This window comes from Glycine soja, chromosome 8 (genome assembly GCF_004193775.1).
Source record: "Glycine soja cultivar W05 chromosome 8, ASM419377v2, whole genome shotgun sequence".
NCBI lineage: Eukaryota > Viridiplantae > Streptophyta > Magnoliopsida > Fabales > Fabaceae > Glycine > Glycine soja.
In genome coordinates, this window is record NC_041009.1 from 36,752,245 (window position 1) to 36,769,717 (window position 17,473).

General features: G+C 32.7%; 3 protein-coding genes across 3 annotated transcripts; all 3 read left to right on the forward strand.

Annotated features, from left to right (window-relative positions):
• Nucleotides 1-3,128: 3,128 nt before the first annotated feature.
• Nucleotides 3,129-3,963, forward strand: LOC114424124 (agglutinin-2-like). Its single transcript, XM_028390985.1, has 3 exons — nucleotides 3,129-3,324; nucleotides 3,357-3,651; nucleotides 3,759-3,963. Exons 1-3 carry the CDS (start codon nucleotides 3,129-3,131, stop codon nucleotides 3,961-3,963), a joined length of 696 nt encoding a protein of 231 aa, XP_028246786.1.
• Nucleotides 3,964-5,174: 1,211 nt separating this feature from the next.
• LOC114424125 lies at nucleotides 5,175-7,679 on the forward strand. Its single transcript, XM_028390986.1, has 10 exons — nucleotides 5,175-5,315; nucleotides 5,393-5,656; nucleotides 6,031-6,112; nucleotides 6,189-6,279; nucleotides 6,379-6,532; nucleotides 6,688-6,845; nucleotides 6,918-6,936; nucleotides 7,069-7,239; nucleotides 7,328-7,387; nucleotides 7,506-7,679. Exons 1-10 carry the CDS (start codon nucleotides 5,175-5,177, stop codon nucleotides 7,677-7,679), a joined length of 1,314 nt encoding a protein of 437 aa, XP_028246787.1.
• Nucleotides 7,680-10,900: 3,221 nt separating this feature from the next.
• Nucleotides 10,901-14,466, forward strand: LOC114424126. The gene is made up of 4 exons (XM_028390988.1): nucleotides 10,901-11,729; nucleotides 11,908-12,055; nucleotides 12,544-12,621; nucleotides 14,259-14,466. Exons 1-4 carry the CDS (start codon nucleotides 10,901-10,903, stop codon nucleotides 14,464-14,466), a joined length of 1,263 nt encoding a protein of 420 aa, XP_028246789.1.
• Nucleotides 14,467-17,473: the final 3,007 nt, after the last annotated feature.

Consider the following 17,473-nt stretch of genomic DNA (forward strand, 5'->3'; position numbering starts at 1 on the left):
TTCAATTAAAATATTTAAAATTCTTAGAATTTAAAATTTATCAAAATTTTAAATTTTCCCCTCCAAACACACTTTATGGTTTTATATGATTAAAGTGCTGCAAATGCATTGCTAAAATTTAAGCAGAGGGAAAAGAGTAAAGTTTTAGAACAATATTAAATCCACTTCTAAAGACGCACTTTGGCGTACTTGCAGGTTCAGAGGCCAGGGATAGAGCCCATTATATATCGAGACCTTTTCCTGTCCCGCACTTTGGCTTCATTCTTAAATGGCATTAACATACAGAAATTGGGATGTAATGCTGAGCTGATTGTTGATGAATTTGGTGAAAAGCTTTTGGAAGAGCTTGATTATACCCTGGTAATTTCTCAACACTACCTTGTGTTTGTCAATGGTAGTTTAATGTGTGCTTTGAATATTTCGAGTTATATAATAATTTTACATGTGCTATATTATCTGGTTTTTGCAGCAGAGTAAAAAACCTTTAAGATGAAGTAATAAATGATATAATTGCCAAATGTTTTAAAAGATTTTCATACTGCCCATGCCTTTTAATTTGATCATATTCCATTAAATTTTAGAGGATTATGGCCACTATACATAGCTATATGTTGTATAGTTAAAATTTTAACTCTGAAACAAATATTGGATTTATTATATCCCTAAAATCAGTGAACGTTTCACAAATTATGATTAAGTGTGAGTTGTTTTGTGGCCGTGGTGTGGTTCTGCATCGTTTTATTTATTTACTTATTTTATTTTCATTGTTTATTGTTTCTGATTTGCGGTGCCTTGTGTTGTATTGCTATATATAAGATTTTTTTTTCTTCTTTTAATATTGATAAAAAGTAATAATTAATTTTTATAAAAAATTACGGACATATATATTTTTCTTTTAATATGATTTATTTCATATTAAAAATAAGTGGATTTATTAAAAATATTCAAATCAAAAGAATATGTTATGTTATATTATATTGTAATTATACTAATATAATAAAGCTGTCTAGGGATTGATTATTTGATTTACTCGTTGATTTTCTGCTTTTGTAAGTTAGAGTTTATTTATTTTTCAGATTTTTTTTATGCATATGTGTTTGGAACAGGTCTAATAATATGGAAGAATGAATTTTATAAAGAAGTAACTATTTTAAAAACTATATCTAATATAAATTTTATTTAATTAATAACATACCTTTACTGTAATAATGTATTAAAATTAAACGAAATTTTTAATAACAGTTTTCTATTATTATTTCCTTAGTTAGTACCTTAAAAATACGAGTTAAAAATAATTTTTATATTATAATAAGTACATTTTTTATGTTTTACACTGTATTGAGTTAAATTTTTTAATTAAAATATTTTTTCAATATTAATATTTAATATGATGAAGTGTTTATGATTAATTAGTAAAATAATATTATGGTGTTTTTTTTATAAGAAACAAGTTTAAGGGTATTTTTACACTAAAACTTATATGTTATAATAAAGATCAAAAGTATTGTTGTGTTAAGTAAATTAAATTTTAAAATAGAAGAGATATTTGACAATAAATTTGTGCTTGTTTGAAGATATCGTCATAAATAATTATAATTAAAGTATGACGTTTCTGGTAGATAAAATATTTATAAATTAAAATTTTAAATGCTTTGAATTTTATCATTTAATTTATACTTCATTGTATGTAATATATTTTTTTAAAACTATGTTAAAAATAGTTATTTAATATAACTTGTAAAAAGTAAACTACTCGCTTCTAGAGTACGTATGTGAGCACGTGACACCTTGGCAAGTGTCTATGTTTTTTTTTGGTGCTGGCATGTGTCTCCTTCTTGTTAATATCGTAGTATCAATTATTTGACTTATGAAAGGGTTCTGCAGAGGAACATGATGTAGCCACTTATTTTAAAAAATTGTTGTATTTATGTATTGTTTATATTGTTTCAGTTACTCATTGCAAGGTAGGTTTCTAGCTTGCACGACCTCAAAGTGGATGAAGTGTTTATTACGACGATGGTTAATAAGTGATGTAGAAAGTGCAAATTAATCGATGTAGAAAGTGTTTTTTGTAATAATGCATTCTATTGTATTTAGGGAGAACTCCAAGAACATCTTTAATAGAAGAACCCATTTTGAATTCTTAAATCACTTTTTGTGAATCCTATAATATCACATAAGATGTAATGACTTTTACCATTTTTTGCTCTAGTGGTAGAACTTAATTTAGGTTCTTAGATTTTACTTATATATATATATATATAAAAAAAAACAACATTGCCTCTCTTTTCCCTCACTTACATTAAAAACAATATTTTTTTGAAAAAAGAGGAGTTCTTCCCCTAGAAGCCAACTTCCATCATGAATAAATTGTCAAACAAGAATAGTGGTAGATATGATGGACAAAAGTTCTTGAGCTCAAGAACCCCATTAAAGATGTTCTAACTTGTAGTAAAAAATAAATAAATTATTACTACAATATGTGTCCATAAAAAGTGAGATTTTTGAGGTAAGAAACTATTTATTTTACTCATTTATTACTCTCATCTATTGTATTTAGGGCAAAATTTTACTTGAGCGTTGAAGTATCATTATAGGTGTCCATTCTCATCGCACTGGAGAAGGAACTCACACGGTAGAAGGAGGAAGAGACACCACATTGGAGTGAAAAAAATTACCTTAGTACCTCGTGCAAGTATATTATCATTGTTGAAAGTGATCATGTGTGTCTTTAATGTGGAAGAGACAATATTCACATTCATGTAGTTTGATTTTAAGCAGCATTTCTGTAAAAATTTGGATCTAGAAAGCATTTAGGTAAATATTTATTCAAAATAAAATTATAAATATGTTAGAGCTTTTGCTTTTGTCGCCATGCAAGAACTACATATATTTGAGACTAGCGTCCAAGATATATTGACCAAAATTAATTTTCCGAGGAGTTTTCACCTGTTTTAACCACACACATTACTATGTAAGATGCTTTCTTGGGAAACTATTTTGTATTCATTTTGCTGATTTAACAGGCCCTAGCGAGCCTATATATATCTCAAATCTCCCCGTTTGCCATGCACCCAAATCCAATCAATTAAGTTTCCAAATTCCAAGTAATCTCTCAAGTCTCAACCATGGCTAAAACACAAAATTCATTCCACATTCTCATGGTTTCCCTTTGTTTTGTGTTGCTGATCAACAATGTGAAGTCTGATTCACTTTCATTGCGCTTCCCCAATTTCGCGCCGAGACAAAACTCCAACATCGGTTTCCTTGGCGATGAGCGTCCATTAGACGGTGCAATTCAATTGAGAAGAAGAGACAATAATGGACCTTATCTTATGGCACTGCCAATATTCGCCTACCCAGTGTTGGTTGTGCAGTTTATATTCCACAAGTGCACCTTTGGGACAAAACCACAGGCAAACTCGCAAACTTAGAAACATCATTCTCCTTCGTCGTAGACTATTATTCCGCTGGTTTTGAAATCCACGTTGATGGCTTGTCTTTTTTCATCATACCTTTCGATGCTGACCCTAGTATCCCCAAGAATTCATCTGGGGGATACCTTGGACTATTCAGCCCCGAAACCACTTTCAACGCATACAAAAGCCAAATCGTGGCTACAGCTTTGGAAATGAATGGGATCCCAAACCTGTCCCTGTGGCTCCTCATATTGGAATTGACATCAACACTCTTGAATCGGTGGAAACTGTAGGTTGGCCTATTAATTATGTTCCTCATGGTTCTGTTGGACAAGCTAGCATTAGGTATTACGCTGATGTTAAAGAATTGAGTGTTGTTGTAGGCTATTTTAATACTCAACCTGCCACTATTGTTCGCGTCTTACAATCCATTGATTTGCGGGCTGTTCTTCCGGAATCGGTTAGAATTGGTTTCTCTGGTGCCACTGGTGATAAGGTTGAAACACATGACATTCTTTCTTGGTCTTTCAATTCACGCATCTAGATAGAGGTTAATTAATAGAGTGTTATGTAAGGAGAATAATATATAGAGTAATGTGAGGGTCCTTTCATTTCTACAATTGTGCTACCGTAGTCTTTTTTATGGATTTTTGTACTAGTCTTTGTGTTTCCCTCAGAAGGCCAAACTTGGTTTTATTGAATTAGTAATCATGTGTTCTTGTTTGTTTAAATTTGGTGCATGTTTCGTGAACTTTTCTTTCAACTATATATCAAGCACTAATAGTACATTTAGTCCATTATTGTTAAATCTGTGGCCAGTTATTTAGGTACATATGTTTAGATAACCTTTTAAAAATGTAATGATATCTTTCGCTAAAATATTATTTTATATCAGTATCTATATACTAAAACTGGAGTATGGTAAATTTACTAAAATGCCCATGACTGAGGTGTTGACATCTGTCCATTTTCTTGGTTTTTTGATCATTTTATGATTATGGGTAGTTGGCTTGGTTTTATGCCACGTAGCTTGGTGTGTTGTTGAGTGTTAAGCTTTGGTGTTTCCAGCTTCGATGGTTTACTTCTGTTGGTGGTGTACATGGCTTCTTCTCCAGTGTTTTTGGGTCCTTTCACTAGCAACTTCGAACCTGCTCATTTATCCTCGATTTCCATTCTTTCTTCTTCATTTTGGTGTCCTCTTCAGTTTCACTTTTTTCTTTTGTTTTCGGCGACTTCCATTTGTTTGTTGATTGTTGCATTGCATTTTCATGGTTTTGGATTTATCACATTATTCATTTAGAATTGGCAGTTCTATCCAACTTTATGGTTTTTGTTGTTTGCTGACTTGGCTATTTTGTTTTTGTCTCTTTTCGTTGGCTTCCATTTGTGTGTTGATGGTTGGATTGCATTTGCATGGTTTTCAATTGATCATATTATTCCTTTAGAGATATAGTTTTTTGGTTGTGCTTTTCTGTTGTTTGCTGACTAGGCTATTTTCTTTTTGGTTGAGGTCGTTGCATGTATTGGCTGAATAGATCAACTGATAGTGTAATAGTTTTTATGGTATGTTGGCATTGATCGAAATGTTATTGCATGTGTCGTTTAAGTCTGTGTTGGTGTTCTGTTTTTTGTAAACAAAACTTTGTTGTTTTTGTTTTCGGCGGCTTCCATTTGTTTGTTGATGGTTGCATTACATTTTCATGGTTTTGGATTTATCACATTATTCATTTAGAATTGGTAGTTCTATCCAACTTTATGGCAAGGATTCCTGACAAGATTAATTCTATTGATGGGTCAAAAGAGGCGCTTAAACTTGCTGTGAGAATCACAGATCTTTGGTTCGTTGGGACTCCCAACAAGTCTAAGCAAGCGAAAATGGTTATTGTTGATTTTGAGGTATGTTTTTTGCTGTTTATTTGGTTGTTGGATTGTTGTTCATACCATCAATTGATTATATAGCTTGCATATTACAGGGTGATCAAATTCATGTTGTTTGTAAAGCAGACCAGCTAAAGTGTTGGAAAGCTAATTTGAAGGAAAATTCCACTTATGTTATGCATAATTTCAAAGTGGTGAAGAATGATGGTCAATTTAGAGTGTGTGAACACGAGTACAAGTTAGTTTTTATTGGAGTGACTGTTGTTAAAGAAGCTGATTTGCATCAGCTGCCTTTTAAGGAATTTAGATTTGTTGAATTTGGAAATGTCGTGGGTGGAAATTTTGTGGCTGGTCTGTTGGTTGGTGAGCCCAGTCACAGGTTGTGCTTTCATTTTGATCATCACTTTTTTTTTCTTTTTTCAATGACCTGTTTTTATTTTCTAGTGTTTTAAGATATTATTGGGGTCGTTGATCAGGTGCTCTTTCGGCATGTCTCATAAAAAAATACCAGGGTTGTTTTAAAATGAAGGATTTGAGGTTATGGTTTACAGCAATTTTCCCCCCTCCTATATATATTTGGTTATTGCCAGTTTATATTGTCATGGATTTTATTTGCCATGCTGGATGATGGTTATCTATATTTGATCCTTATGAAGTAATAGATTTAATGTTGTTCCTTTCCTGTAGTGGTGAAGTTTTATCTTGCACACTTTGGGAAAATTATTGTATGCAGTTCTTAGCCTATTTGAATGAATGTGGGAATGATGGGTCGATCGTTATTATTTTGACACATGCCAGGATAAAAGATGCGCAGGGTAAGTGTGATGTTTTCTTTACTGATTTGGGTGGGGATTAGATAAATTTTCGTGTTGATTTTTTTCACACTTACAGGAAGTTATCCAGCTTTAGTGAGCAATTCGTTCAAGACCTCAAAATTATTAATTAATGAACATGTATTGGAAATCCAAGAATTTAGGGAGAGGTATTTTGGTTTTCCCCTTCACTCTGTGCCTGTTAAATTGGTGTATCAACTGTGTTGAGTGTTTTCTGTTGTTTTTTCCTATTTATTTGATTGCCATAGGCTATTAGATTTAGGTGTTGAGGTCAGCCCAGTTTTGGCACCTGGCGATCAAGGAAGTTCACAACTTTCATGGGCAAGCCAGTTATCATCAAATGATGCATTTCTTTCAAAAGTTGAAGCCAAAACTATTTCCGAGATCAATGGCATTTCTGAGGTGGTCTTGTTATTTGTGTTTATTGTGTATTCATTGCAATAAAAAGCCCAATTTGTCTAGATGTGTTCAGATCAACATATTATGTCTAATGTCTAGTGTTTATTTAATCCTGGCATTTCATGGTTGGCAATTTGATTGTTATGGTTTTCTCTCAGGATGTTGTTTGTGTTATGGTGGGCACTATTAGCAAAATAGTCATGGATAGTCATTCATGGTGTTATCCAGCTTGCATTCAATGTCATAGAAAGACTGACATCGAAACAGGACCATTCACATGCGAATGTGGCAAAGATAATGATCAGCCTGTTCTAAGGTAATTAGAGTTTTAGTGCATCAGCATGTTTTTATTCAGGATTTTGTATTTGACTGGTATGTACATTGGTAGGTATAGAGTTGAAGTAATGGTTAGCCAAAACAATGACAGTAGCAATCTGTATATGTTCATGTGTTATCATATACTGCTTCTTATTTTATGGATTATATTTTGTTCTTTTGGTTGTAGCTGGTGACTGGTGGATTTGTCTTCTTTCTGGCAGGACGGTGATGTTGATTTGAATGCTTCTCCTCAAGCACTTGATAGGCTGTTGGGTTATGTCTTTGCTTTTAAGGTTAGGATTCAATCAAAATTCAGGAATGTTGTTGTTCTTAGATACTCAAATGAATTAGATTTGATCAATGTTGTGCTCGACATGCTGGCTGATACTGAGGTGTTGTTTTCTAATGTCTATTTTAGTTGATGTTGTCATAACAATATGATGCTTGAGTTTGACTATTGTCAACTTATATATGATACAGGCATGTTCCAAAATAGATGCTTCAAACGTTGATTGCAATAATGCTACACATCCTGAATGTGTAAGTTAAGATTGTTGTCATGAGTGCTGGTCTGTTACATTTTTTGGCGGTAGAATGCAAAAATAAACTTGGTCTGGAATTTGGATATATTTTATTTACCAGATTATATTTTATGCAGCAATCTTTGTCTGTGATAGCAGATCATGATCCAATTGCAGGATTCCCTTTAACGCTCAAAAAACGGCTATCATCTGATGAAGTTGATGATGAGCTAAGAAGCTCCCAGATTTCCCCAGCCCAACTATCATTTAACAAATTAACAAGACATTTTGATAAGAGTGAATTTAGCTGATTCCAGATTGTTTTGGCTGTCTTTTCACGGTGCTGTTATAATATTGTGGAATTAAGCAAACAATTATGTAGTTTTGCTTATGACTCCCTCTAACAATTCCTCTGACATTTCTTTACACCATGCTGATGTTTTGGCCATTTGAAAATCCATTTTTTTGGATTCATGCTATTCTGTCTCTTGATACTGTACATTTTTGTCTTTTATATTATGTCAGTTATGAAGCTAACTATGACTTATTTTTAACAACTTACAATTTACTTAATTATGGGCAATTAAAGCTAAGGAATTGTTTGTTGCCTTTCTTTTTCGTGAAGCTTTTAGACGTCTTAAATTGACAATTGCATGTATCATTTGTTGCTACCATAATATTAGAAGTTTTCTTATATTAGACGTGCCACTAAAAACAACTCATTTATTCAATATTGATTATTTGGTTACCCTCGATACAATTGGACTGCTTTTGATGATACAATTGATGATTTATATGCTTCTTACAAATTGATGTAGGAATTAGACTAAATCTTAAAAACAGTGAAGGAGAAAAATTGATGTACAAATTAGATCAAATGTTAAAAACAACAAAGGAGAAAAATTGAAAGCCACATTGGATACTATATTGATAGTCCATACTCTCATGTTCTTAATTTGTTTCTGGCTAAACTATTTGGTGAGTTCCATTCCCATCTAAATTGCATGAAAATAACATTGGATCAAATGTTAAAAACAACAAAGGAGAAAAATTGAAAGCCACATTGGATACTATATTGATAGTCCATACTCTCATGTTCTTAATTTGTTTCTGGCTAAACTATTTGGTGAGTTCCATTCCCATCTAAATTGCATGAAAATAACAAAAAAAAAGCAGATGAATAAAAATAGAATCGCCAGGATTCTCTTAAATTTTTAGTTCCAGTTTTCATTCTGGATCCACGTGCTCTTTAAATTAATACAACTTTCTATACTGACATCATATTTCCTCATCAAGAATGTGTTTAACACTAATGTTATCATTCATATCAATAAAAAAATCCCTCTAGATATAAGTGCAAGCACTCCCACATACTCCATTTTTTCAGCTATCACTGCTTGGCTAAAATCATGTGTTGTGCATTTCAATTGTCATTTTTAAGTTCATTGATGGCTTATGCAAGTATAATACCGATTTTAACTAGAGCAAACGAGAACTATATAAAACAAGTTTAATCCATGAACAAAAGAAATAAAAAAAATTGTGGTGCGCTAGACAAGCAATATATAAAGAACTGATGCCCATCTCTGATACAAGGTTTACTAAACTTCTTTGTTGCATCTTTTGTTAGATATTGTCCAAATAAAAGACGTAAGATAGAAATTTGACATTTCAAGTTGAACAGGAAATCTAACAGATTTAAGTGTACAAATAAAACAAATTTGTGTTGCTGAATGCAAAGTTCATTACTAAATATATAATATCTTTGATTGCAAGCTTAGTAGCAATTGCAGAAGTCAATGTTTGTGCCAATGACTATAATCATTTCTATCTTACCTATTTTGAATTATGGCCTTGGTTTGTGTGTCTAGATTGACAACAGACTCCTATATACACAATATCTTTATTGCAAGCTTAGCAGCTGTCCCAAAACCCAATGTTTATGTGCAACCAAGTGTCATGATTTCTATATTACCAATTTTGCTAGCTGTTAATGTTGAATCATAATTTTGCTCTCTCATCTGGCATTCCTCTCATCTTCTAAAACTATTTCGTGTCATCCAGATTTAAAACAAATTTCTCCTACTAGATTTCAAAATCATTCTTCTGTTTTCCTTACAACTCACTCAACTCTATCATTACCCTTTTTCAATATGCAGAATTACCAACATGCAAACATATCTAATCCAGCAAATGGCCGCATCAATAGCCAAGCTATGATCCAGTATCAGCCCTCATCTCCTATTTCTTTCATCTTCTAAATTGATTGAATCTTCTACAGATTTAAAAGAATCATTTGTTCCTTGATTTCAACATGAATCTGCTGTTTAGCTTATGATTCACTCAATTCTGCCTTTAGCCATTTTCAACATGCAAAACTATCAACATGCAAAGAGATCTAATTCTGCAAAAGCCAGGATCAATAGGAAACGTATCATGCAACAGAAATGACATCCTCATGCTCAGTCATGTTCACAGCCAACAATTAACCGCACTTCAGAATATGATAGTGAGACATCTGATATATCATGTTCTGCAAGAAATCAATTTACTTAGCTTGCTTAATCACATTTTCTTTTGTTTCCTCTCTATTTTTTAGTCATTGTGTCTGATTCATCAGAAAGTGTAAATTCTGAATCCACACAAGGTACTGCAAAAAGAATGTTTCATGCTCTTTTTTGGTATGGTTCAAATATTGCTATCATATCTAATTCTAATTTTTGCAACTTCAGGCTCTAATTTTTTAACTACCTATGAGGATTGCCAATCTCCAACTAATCATCCTGTAATCAACACTGAAGGTAATAACTATAATTTTGATTTATAATTTCATATATCAATGCACATGCTCTTAAATTAATATTCACAATTGTTATCATCATATTGTACTATGGTATTAAACAATTTTAGGATATTTTGATCTTAGTGATCAACTCATGCAATGTAGATATTGTAATGCACAAATGTGGTATGATGAAAGAATATCAAAAGATAAAAATTGTGGGAGTCCAAGGTTCAGCTTATGCTGTGGAGATGGAAAAGTTGAACTGCCATTATTACAAAATCCACCCCAATATCTCCAACAACTTTTGTTTGATGATAATACAATTGATAGTAAAAATTATCAACATAACTTACGAGCATACAATATGATGTTTGCCTTTACTTCTGTTGGTATTAAGCTAGACAAAACAATTAATGATTCCAGAGGACCTCTTACAATTAGAATACAGGGCCAACCATGCCACAGAATAGGCAATTTATTACCAATGCCTGGAAAAAAAACCCAAATTTGCACAACTATATATCTTTGACAGAAAATGAAGTGCAAAATAGAATTAATGCCATGAGGTAGAAGTTCTTTTATTTCTATTACTGAGAAAATTATTCATTCACCCACAATACTTTCTTGCTGTTATGAATATCTTTTAATATTGTTTTTTTCAGTCAATATTCTCGAATTCAGGGCCATATTGTCTCAAGTTTAAGTCACATGTTAGATGAACACAATTCTCATGCTAAAAGTTTTAGAATGGCCAGGGATAAATTGACAGATGATGAAGCCGATAATATCAAATTGCAACTAATAGTTGCTCAGGGAAAAGATGGTCATGTATATAATATGCCAAATGTTCCCGAAATTGTTGCACTTATTGTTGGCGATTTTCATCCAAGCTCAAAAAGAGATATTATTGTTGAAACTCAAAATGGAGAATTACAAAGAATCCATGAACTGCACCCTAGCTATCTACCACTACAGTACCTTCTACTCTTTCCTTATGGAGAAGATGGATATAGAGTTGACATACGTCACCGTTCTACTTCATCCAGCAAAAAAAGAAAGCAAAACCGTCTGACAATGAGAAAGTGGTTTGCTTATAGACTTCAATCCAGGTCAAATGAAGCAATGACTTTATTGCATTCTCGAAAATTATTTCAACAATTCATTGTTGAAGGTTATATCATGGTTGAATCTGAAAGACTTAGCTACATCAGAAACAACCAAAAGAAACTTAGAGTTGACAAGTATTGTAGCTTACAAAATTCATTGGATACTGGAACAACTAAAGGCTTAACCAAAGGCAAAAGAGTCATCTTACCTTCAACGTTTGTTGGGAGCCCACGTTATATGGATCAACTTTACTTTGATGGTATGGCAATGTGCAGTCATGTTGGTTTTCCAAATCTTTTTATTACTCTAACCTGTAATCCAAATTGGCTTGAAATTCGTAGATTACTTTCACCTTTGAATCTGAAACCAACAGACAGACCAGACATTGTATCACGAATTTTCATATTGAAATATGAACAAATGCTCTCAGACTTAACAAATGGTCAGTTACTCGGAAAAGTAGTTGCATGTAAGTTAACTATAATTTTTATTCTTAAACTTAAACATCAATTTATCATTTGCCCACTTTTGTTTATTCTATAATACAAATATTTATTTCTAAAATCTTACTATTTGACCGATACTCTTACAGATATGAAATATAGAATTATACTTTCCATATTAACACTATCATTTACCAATCGCAGATATGCATACTATAGAATTCCAAAAGCGAGAACTTCCTCATGTCCATTTATTGTTATTTCTACACCCAGACAATAAATATTCATCTTCAACTGACATTGACCAGATAATATCAGCAGAAATACCTTCCCATAAAGATGACCCTGAACTGTACAGATTGGTGCAAAACCATATGATACATGGCCCATGTGGAATTTTACAACCTAACTCTCCATGTATGAAAGAAGGCAAATGCAGTCGTTTTTATCCTAAACAATTTCACCCTCAAACACTTTTGGATTCAAACGGTTACCCAGTCTATCGCAGAAGAAACAATGGTCATTCAATTTCAAAAAATGGTGTTATCATTGATAATAGATACATAGTACCTTACAATCCAAAATTACTGAAAAAATATCAGGCACATATAAATATTGAATGGTGTAACCAAAGTACTTCAATCAAATATTTATTTAAATACATAAACAAAGGCTATGACAGAGTGACTGCTATCATGGTTTGTAATAGCAAGGACACAGCTCAAAATGTTAACATTCAAAATGACGAATTTAAAGAATATCTAGATTGTAGGTAATTTTATCTTAATCTGCATAATTTATTTGCTCACTATTACTTTTACTAATCAATCTATATGGCAGATACATTTCTCCCTGTGAAGCTGCTTGGAGAATATTTGCTTTTCCAATCCACGGGAGAAAGCCTACTATTGAGAGATTGTATTTTCATCTTCTAGATCAACATAGTGTTCTTTACGAAGATCATGATGATGTGCTATCCAAGCCAACCATTTCATATTTGAAATTTCTAGCTTGGATGAACACCAATAAATGTTTTGCTGAAGGCAGGAGTCTTATTTATTCACAATTTGTGTCAAAGTTTGTATATAATAAAACAAATAGATCATGTCAACTTAGAAAAAAAAAGGATATACCATTGGAAGACTCATATGGGTGCCACCAACCACAGAAGAATTGTTTTATTTAAGAATGATGCTTGGTAGCTGCAAAGGACCTACTTCATTTGAGGACATAAGAACTATTGCAAATATCCAATATGCAACATATAGAGAAGCATATTTTGCCATGGGTTTCGTACAAGATTACAGAAAATATGTTGAAGCAATCAAAAAGGCTAAGGACTGGGGCACAACTAATTATCTAAGGAAATTATTTGTATTAATCCTATTAACAGGTGCCATGAGCAAACCTGAAGAAGTTTGGAACCAATGTTGGCATTGGCTGGCTGATGACATTGCATATCGACATAGCAAATCAACAATCAACTCAGGTAGGTCGTGACTGTTTTTTATGTTGCACACCAGTGGTCATAATCATTCTCTAACAACTTGCTTTTTATTTCTTAGAATTGCATATCAATGATGATACTCTTAGAAATTTGACATTGATTGAAATTGAACAACTATTGCACACAAACCAAAGATCACTGAAAGACTATCCTACAATGCCATACCCTCAGGATATCAATCTGACATCCTACCTACAGAACAACTTGGTATTATCAGAGCTTGATTACAACCATGATACAACCAGATCAGAATTTGAGCATCTTTTTGCATCCATGACATGCAATCTACCTATTCATATATTACAAATTCTATTGATAACAGTTAACATCTTACTAAAAGATGCTCATCAGGAATTATAAATTGTATTGATGGTGTTAATTTTCTATTCCTAACAGGCAATCTACCCTCATTTAGTAATTTCCATCAACAACAAAATTATTCTTCATTTCTATATAACATTAGCTTACCTATAAATGCAAATGAACAAAAAACAATTTACAGTAAAATTATCCAAGTTGTCAACAACAATGAAGGTGAGATGTTTTTCCTATACGGATTTGGAGGCACAGGAAAAACATTCATATGGAGAACATTTGCAAGTTCATTGAGAGCAGACAATCAAATTGTTATTATAGTTGCTTCTAGCGGCATAGCTTCTCTATTATTACCAGGAGGCAGAACTGCACTTTCCAGATTTAAGATTCCTGTACCAATTTTTGAAGACTCAACATGCAATATCCATCAAGGGATCCAATTAGCAGAATTGCTAAACCAGACAAGTCTAATAATTTGGGATGAAGCACCAATGGCCCACAAATTTTGTTTTGAAGCACTTGATCAAAGTTTAAGAGACATTATCACAAATAAATCAAACTCGAATCAAATCTTTGGAGGCAAAGTTATAGTATTCGGTGGAGATTTTTGCCAAATACTACCAGTCATCCCAAGAGGAAGTCGCTCAGACATTATAAATGCAACAATCAATTCATCCTATCTATGGAATTCGTGTGAAATATTAACCCTGACAAAAAACATGCGCTTACACAGCAATCTAGAATCAGTTGATGAACAAGAAAATGCCACATTTGCTAAATGGATTCTGGACATTGGAGATGGAATTATAGGTCATGAAAATGATGGTTATGCTACAATTGAAATTCCTGCCCACCTACTCATTACTGAATATGATGATCCAATCAGTGCTATAGTCAAATCAACATTCCCAGACTTAGATCAGCACCACAATAATCCTTAATTCTTCGAATCTAGGACAATACTAGCTTCAACGAATGAAATAGTAGAACATATCAATGATTATGTACTATCCTTCACTCCAAGTAATTATCTAATTAGTTATTTAATTTCCATTTCTTCAGTTAAAAATATGACCACTGAAATTGGAATTTTGCAAACCATAGGTGACCACATGGAATATCTAAGCTCTGATTCTGTTGACAAATTAGAAACCATTGAAGATTCCTATTTCCAATCAATTACTACTAAATTCCTTAATTCATTGACCACATCCGGTTTGCCAACTCATTCTATCAAGCTTAAAATTGGAAGTCCTATAATGCTCTTAAGGAACCTCGACCAAAATCAAGGCATGTGTAATGGTACTAGATTAGTAGTAACAAAGCTGGCAAAACATGTAATTGCAGCTGAAATTATTTCAGGCAAAAACATTGGCCTCGGTGTTTATATTCCAAGAATGTCAATGTCTCCTTCACAATCACCATGGCCTTTTAAACCTTTGAGAAGGCAATTTCCAATTATGCTTTCTTATGCAATGACAATTAACAAGTCACAGGGACAATCACTATCCATGGTTGGACTTTATTTGCCAAAACCTGTTTTCACTCATGGCCAATTATATGTTGCATTATCAAGGGTCAACTCAGCAAAAGGATTAAAAATTATGATTCATGATAATGAGCAGAAAAGTATGAATTCCACTACCAATGTAGTATTTAAAGAGGTGCTCAGAAACATTAAAAGATTAATTTGACTTCTTTGATATCAGGTTCTATTCTTTTGTAATGATTTCCGAAACATTGATATTCTTTTGTAATGACTTCTTTAATATTTGATTATGACTATATAATATAATTTAACTTATTAGAATCTTGAACTTAAAATTTATGATACTCTGTTAGCCTTATCAGTTATACACAATTCCATTGATTTTAAACGCTAAGATTTGACCAACAATAACAACAACTGATCAATAATTTTAAAAAGACTGCCTCCTTAATCAAATATGACCAGCTTGACATATATATATATATATATATACACACACACACACACACACACATACACACACACACACGTCGCTTTACTAATAACAAAATAAGCATCGACAAATTCAATTACCAATTACACAATATTATGTTATTACATGATTAACCCATTAACCCAAATACCTCATACAAAAAATTCACCCACTTAAGGCCCAGCTATTACATGCACATCATAAACACCACTAAAGTCCAATAATGCAAAATGTCTGAAACCATTCACAAAAACCTCTTCGCTTACTTCCACTGCTATTAACCTTCAGACTCCTCACATTATCACTAATTTTCGCATTCCAGAAGCAACAATTGAGTTGCACCGTTCCCAACAAATATCTACCGCCACTTATACCATCGGGAAGATGGATCAATTAATAAACTCCACCCAACTACTAAACCATCTTACACGTTCCCCTGCAAACTTCATCTCAACATCTTATCACCATACTTTCACTTCAGAATAATGCCAAAATGAGTATGACATCCTCCATTGCCTCAAGCAGAGTAAACACCCTTTTCTTTAAAACTTCATCTCTTCTAACTCATGCTTTCTTCTCTTTAAACTTCTACATTTCTAAACCCTGTCTTCATACAGATGAAATACCCGATCATAAGGCCACCCTCAATCATGCAATTCAAAGCAGCTTTCCACAATGACCAGGTTATACTTTAAAATACAAAAATTTACATTTTTCCCCTTACTTATCATACAATATATAACCACTCAGTCTTCCAAAATTTACGTCTAGACTTTCATAGAAATACCGGCATTCTACCATCAACAATGGGCACCAAATTACCCAGAATTTGTCCAATTGAGATACAATGGAGCAACCTACCAAATACAACTCCAACAGCACTGGGGCAGATGTTTTTTGGCAGATGGACTCACAGACTTCAGAGCAAATTTAAAGACCTATGAGTCCATCATCATCAAATTCTTTGTTTGCGATGATAACTCCATCTTTGATGTACACTTCACTCCTCCACTCGACCAATAGACATGTGCCAGACCACTACTTCATTCTCGTCAACACATCTGGACAGAAGAAATAACTCAATGTATCCTAGGTGGTCCTCATCCACTGGTAACTTGCAATTACATCAATTTGCATTATTATGACAATTTCAATCCCATTATTAATTTGTATATATAATATGCAAAAAATGCCACCCCATGCAGCAAAACATCTCAATGAATGTGGTAATCACATGCCAATTTTAAGAAAACATGGACCTCCTCTACAATGGAAGGTGGTTACCCTCGATGCCGGCATTAAAGATAAAAGCATTGTCCGACCATGGTATAACTTCCTCAAGGAAAATGACTTTCATCATGGAGACGAAGTATCATTCTATTACCAACCGCATGAAAAAATTTGGGAGATTGTAATTAGAAGACAAAGGAAGTGGGAATAAACCATTCTGTAATTTTCCTTTTACATTTTATTAACTTCCGCTTAAATATTTTGTTAATCCTTTACTCTGAACAATTGCTCTCTGACCAATACTATTGATATATATCTATTTAATCTTCAATTCTGCTTAAAATATTGTAATTGAACTAATCAAGCGACCCGTGCATATGCACGGGTTGCAGACTAGTGTTTATAAAAAACCATTTTTTTAAAATATGGTATTTTTCTTAATATGGTCATTTTTTAAAATAAAACAAATAAACGTGCCCCTACGTTCTATTATAATCAACTGTAGTTGTAGAACAAAACGAAGGAATATAAAAATCAAAACCCAACGCTACAATAAAAACGTTGGGAGCTAAAAAACTGTAGGATTATGTGATTAATTAACCTCCTTGTTTTTCACTTCTAAAATAAAATCCTCATAATTATTTTAAAAGAAATCCTTGTTTTAGTATTTAATACACTATACTAACAAACAATTTTATTGGTATATAAAAATTGAAATATATTATCATTAACATAAAATATTAATGTAATACACTAT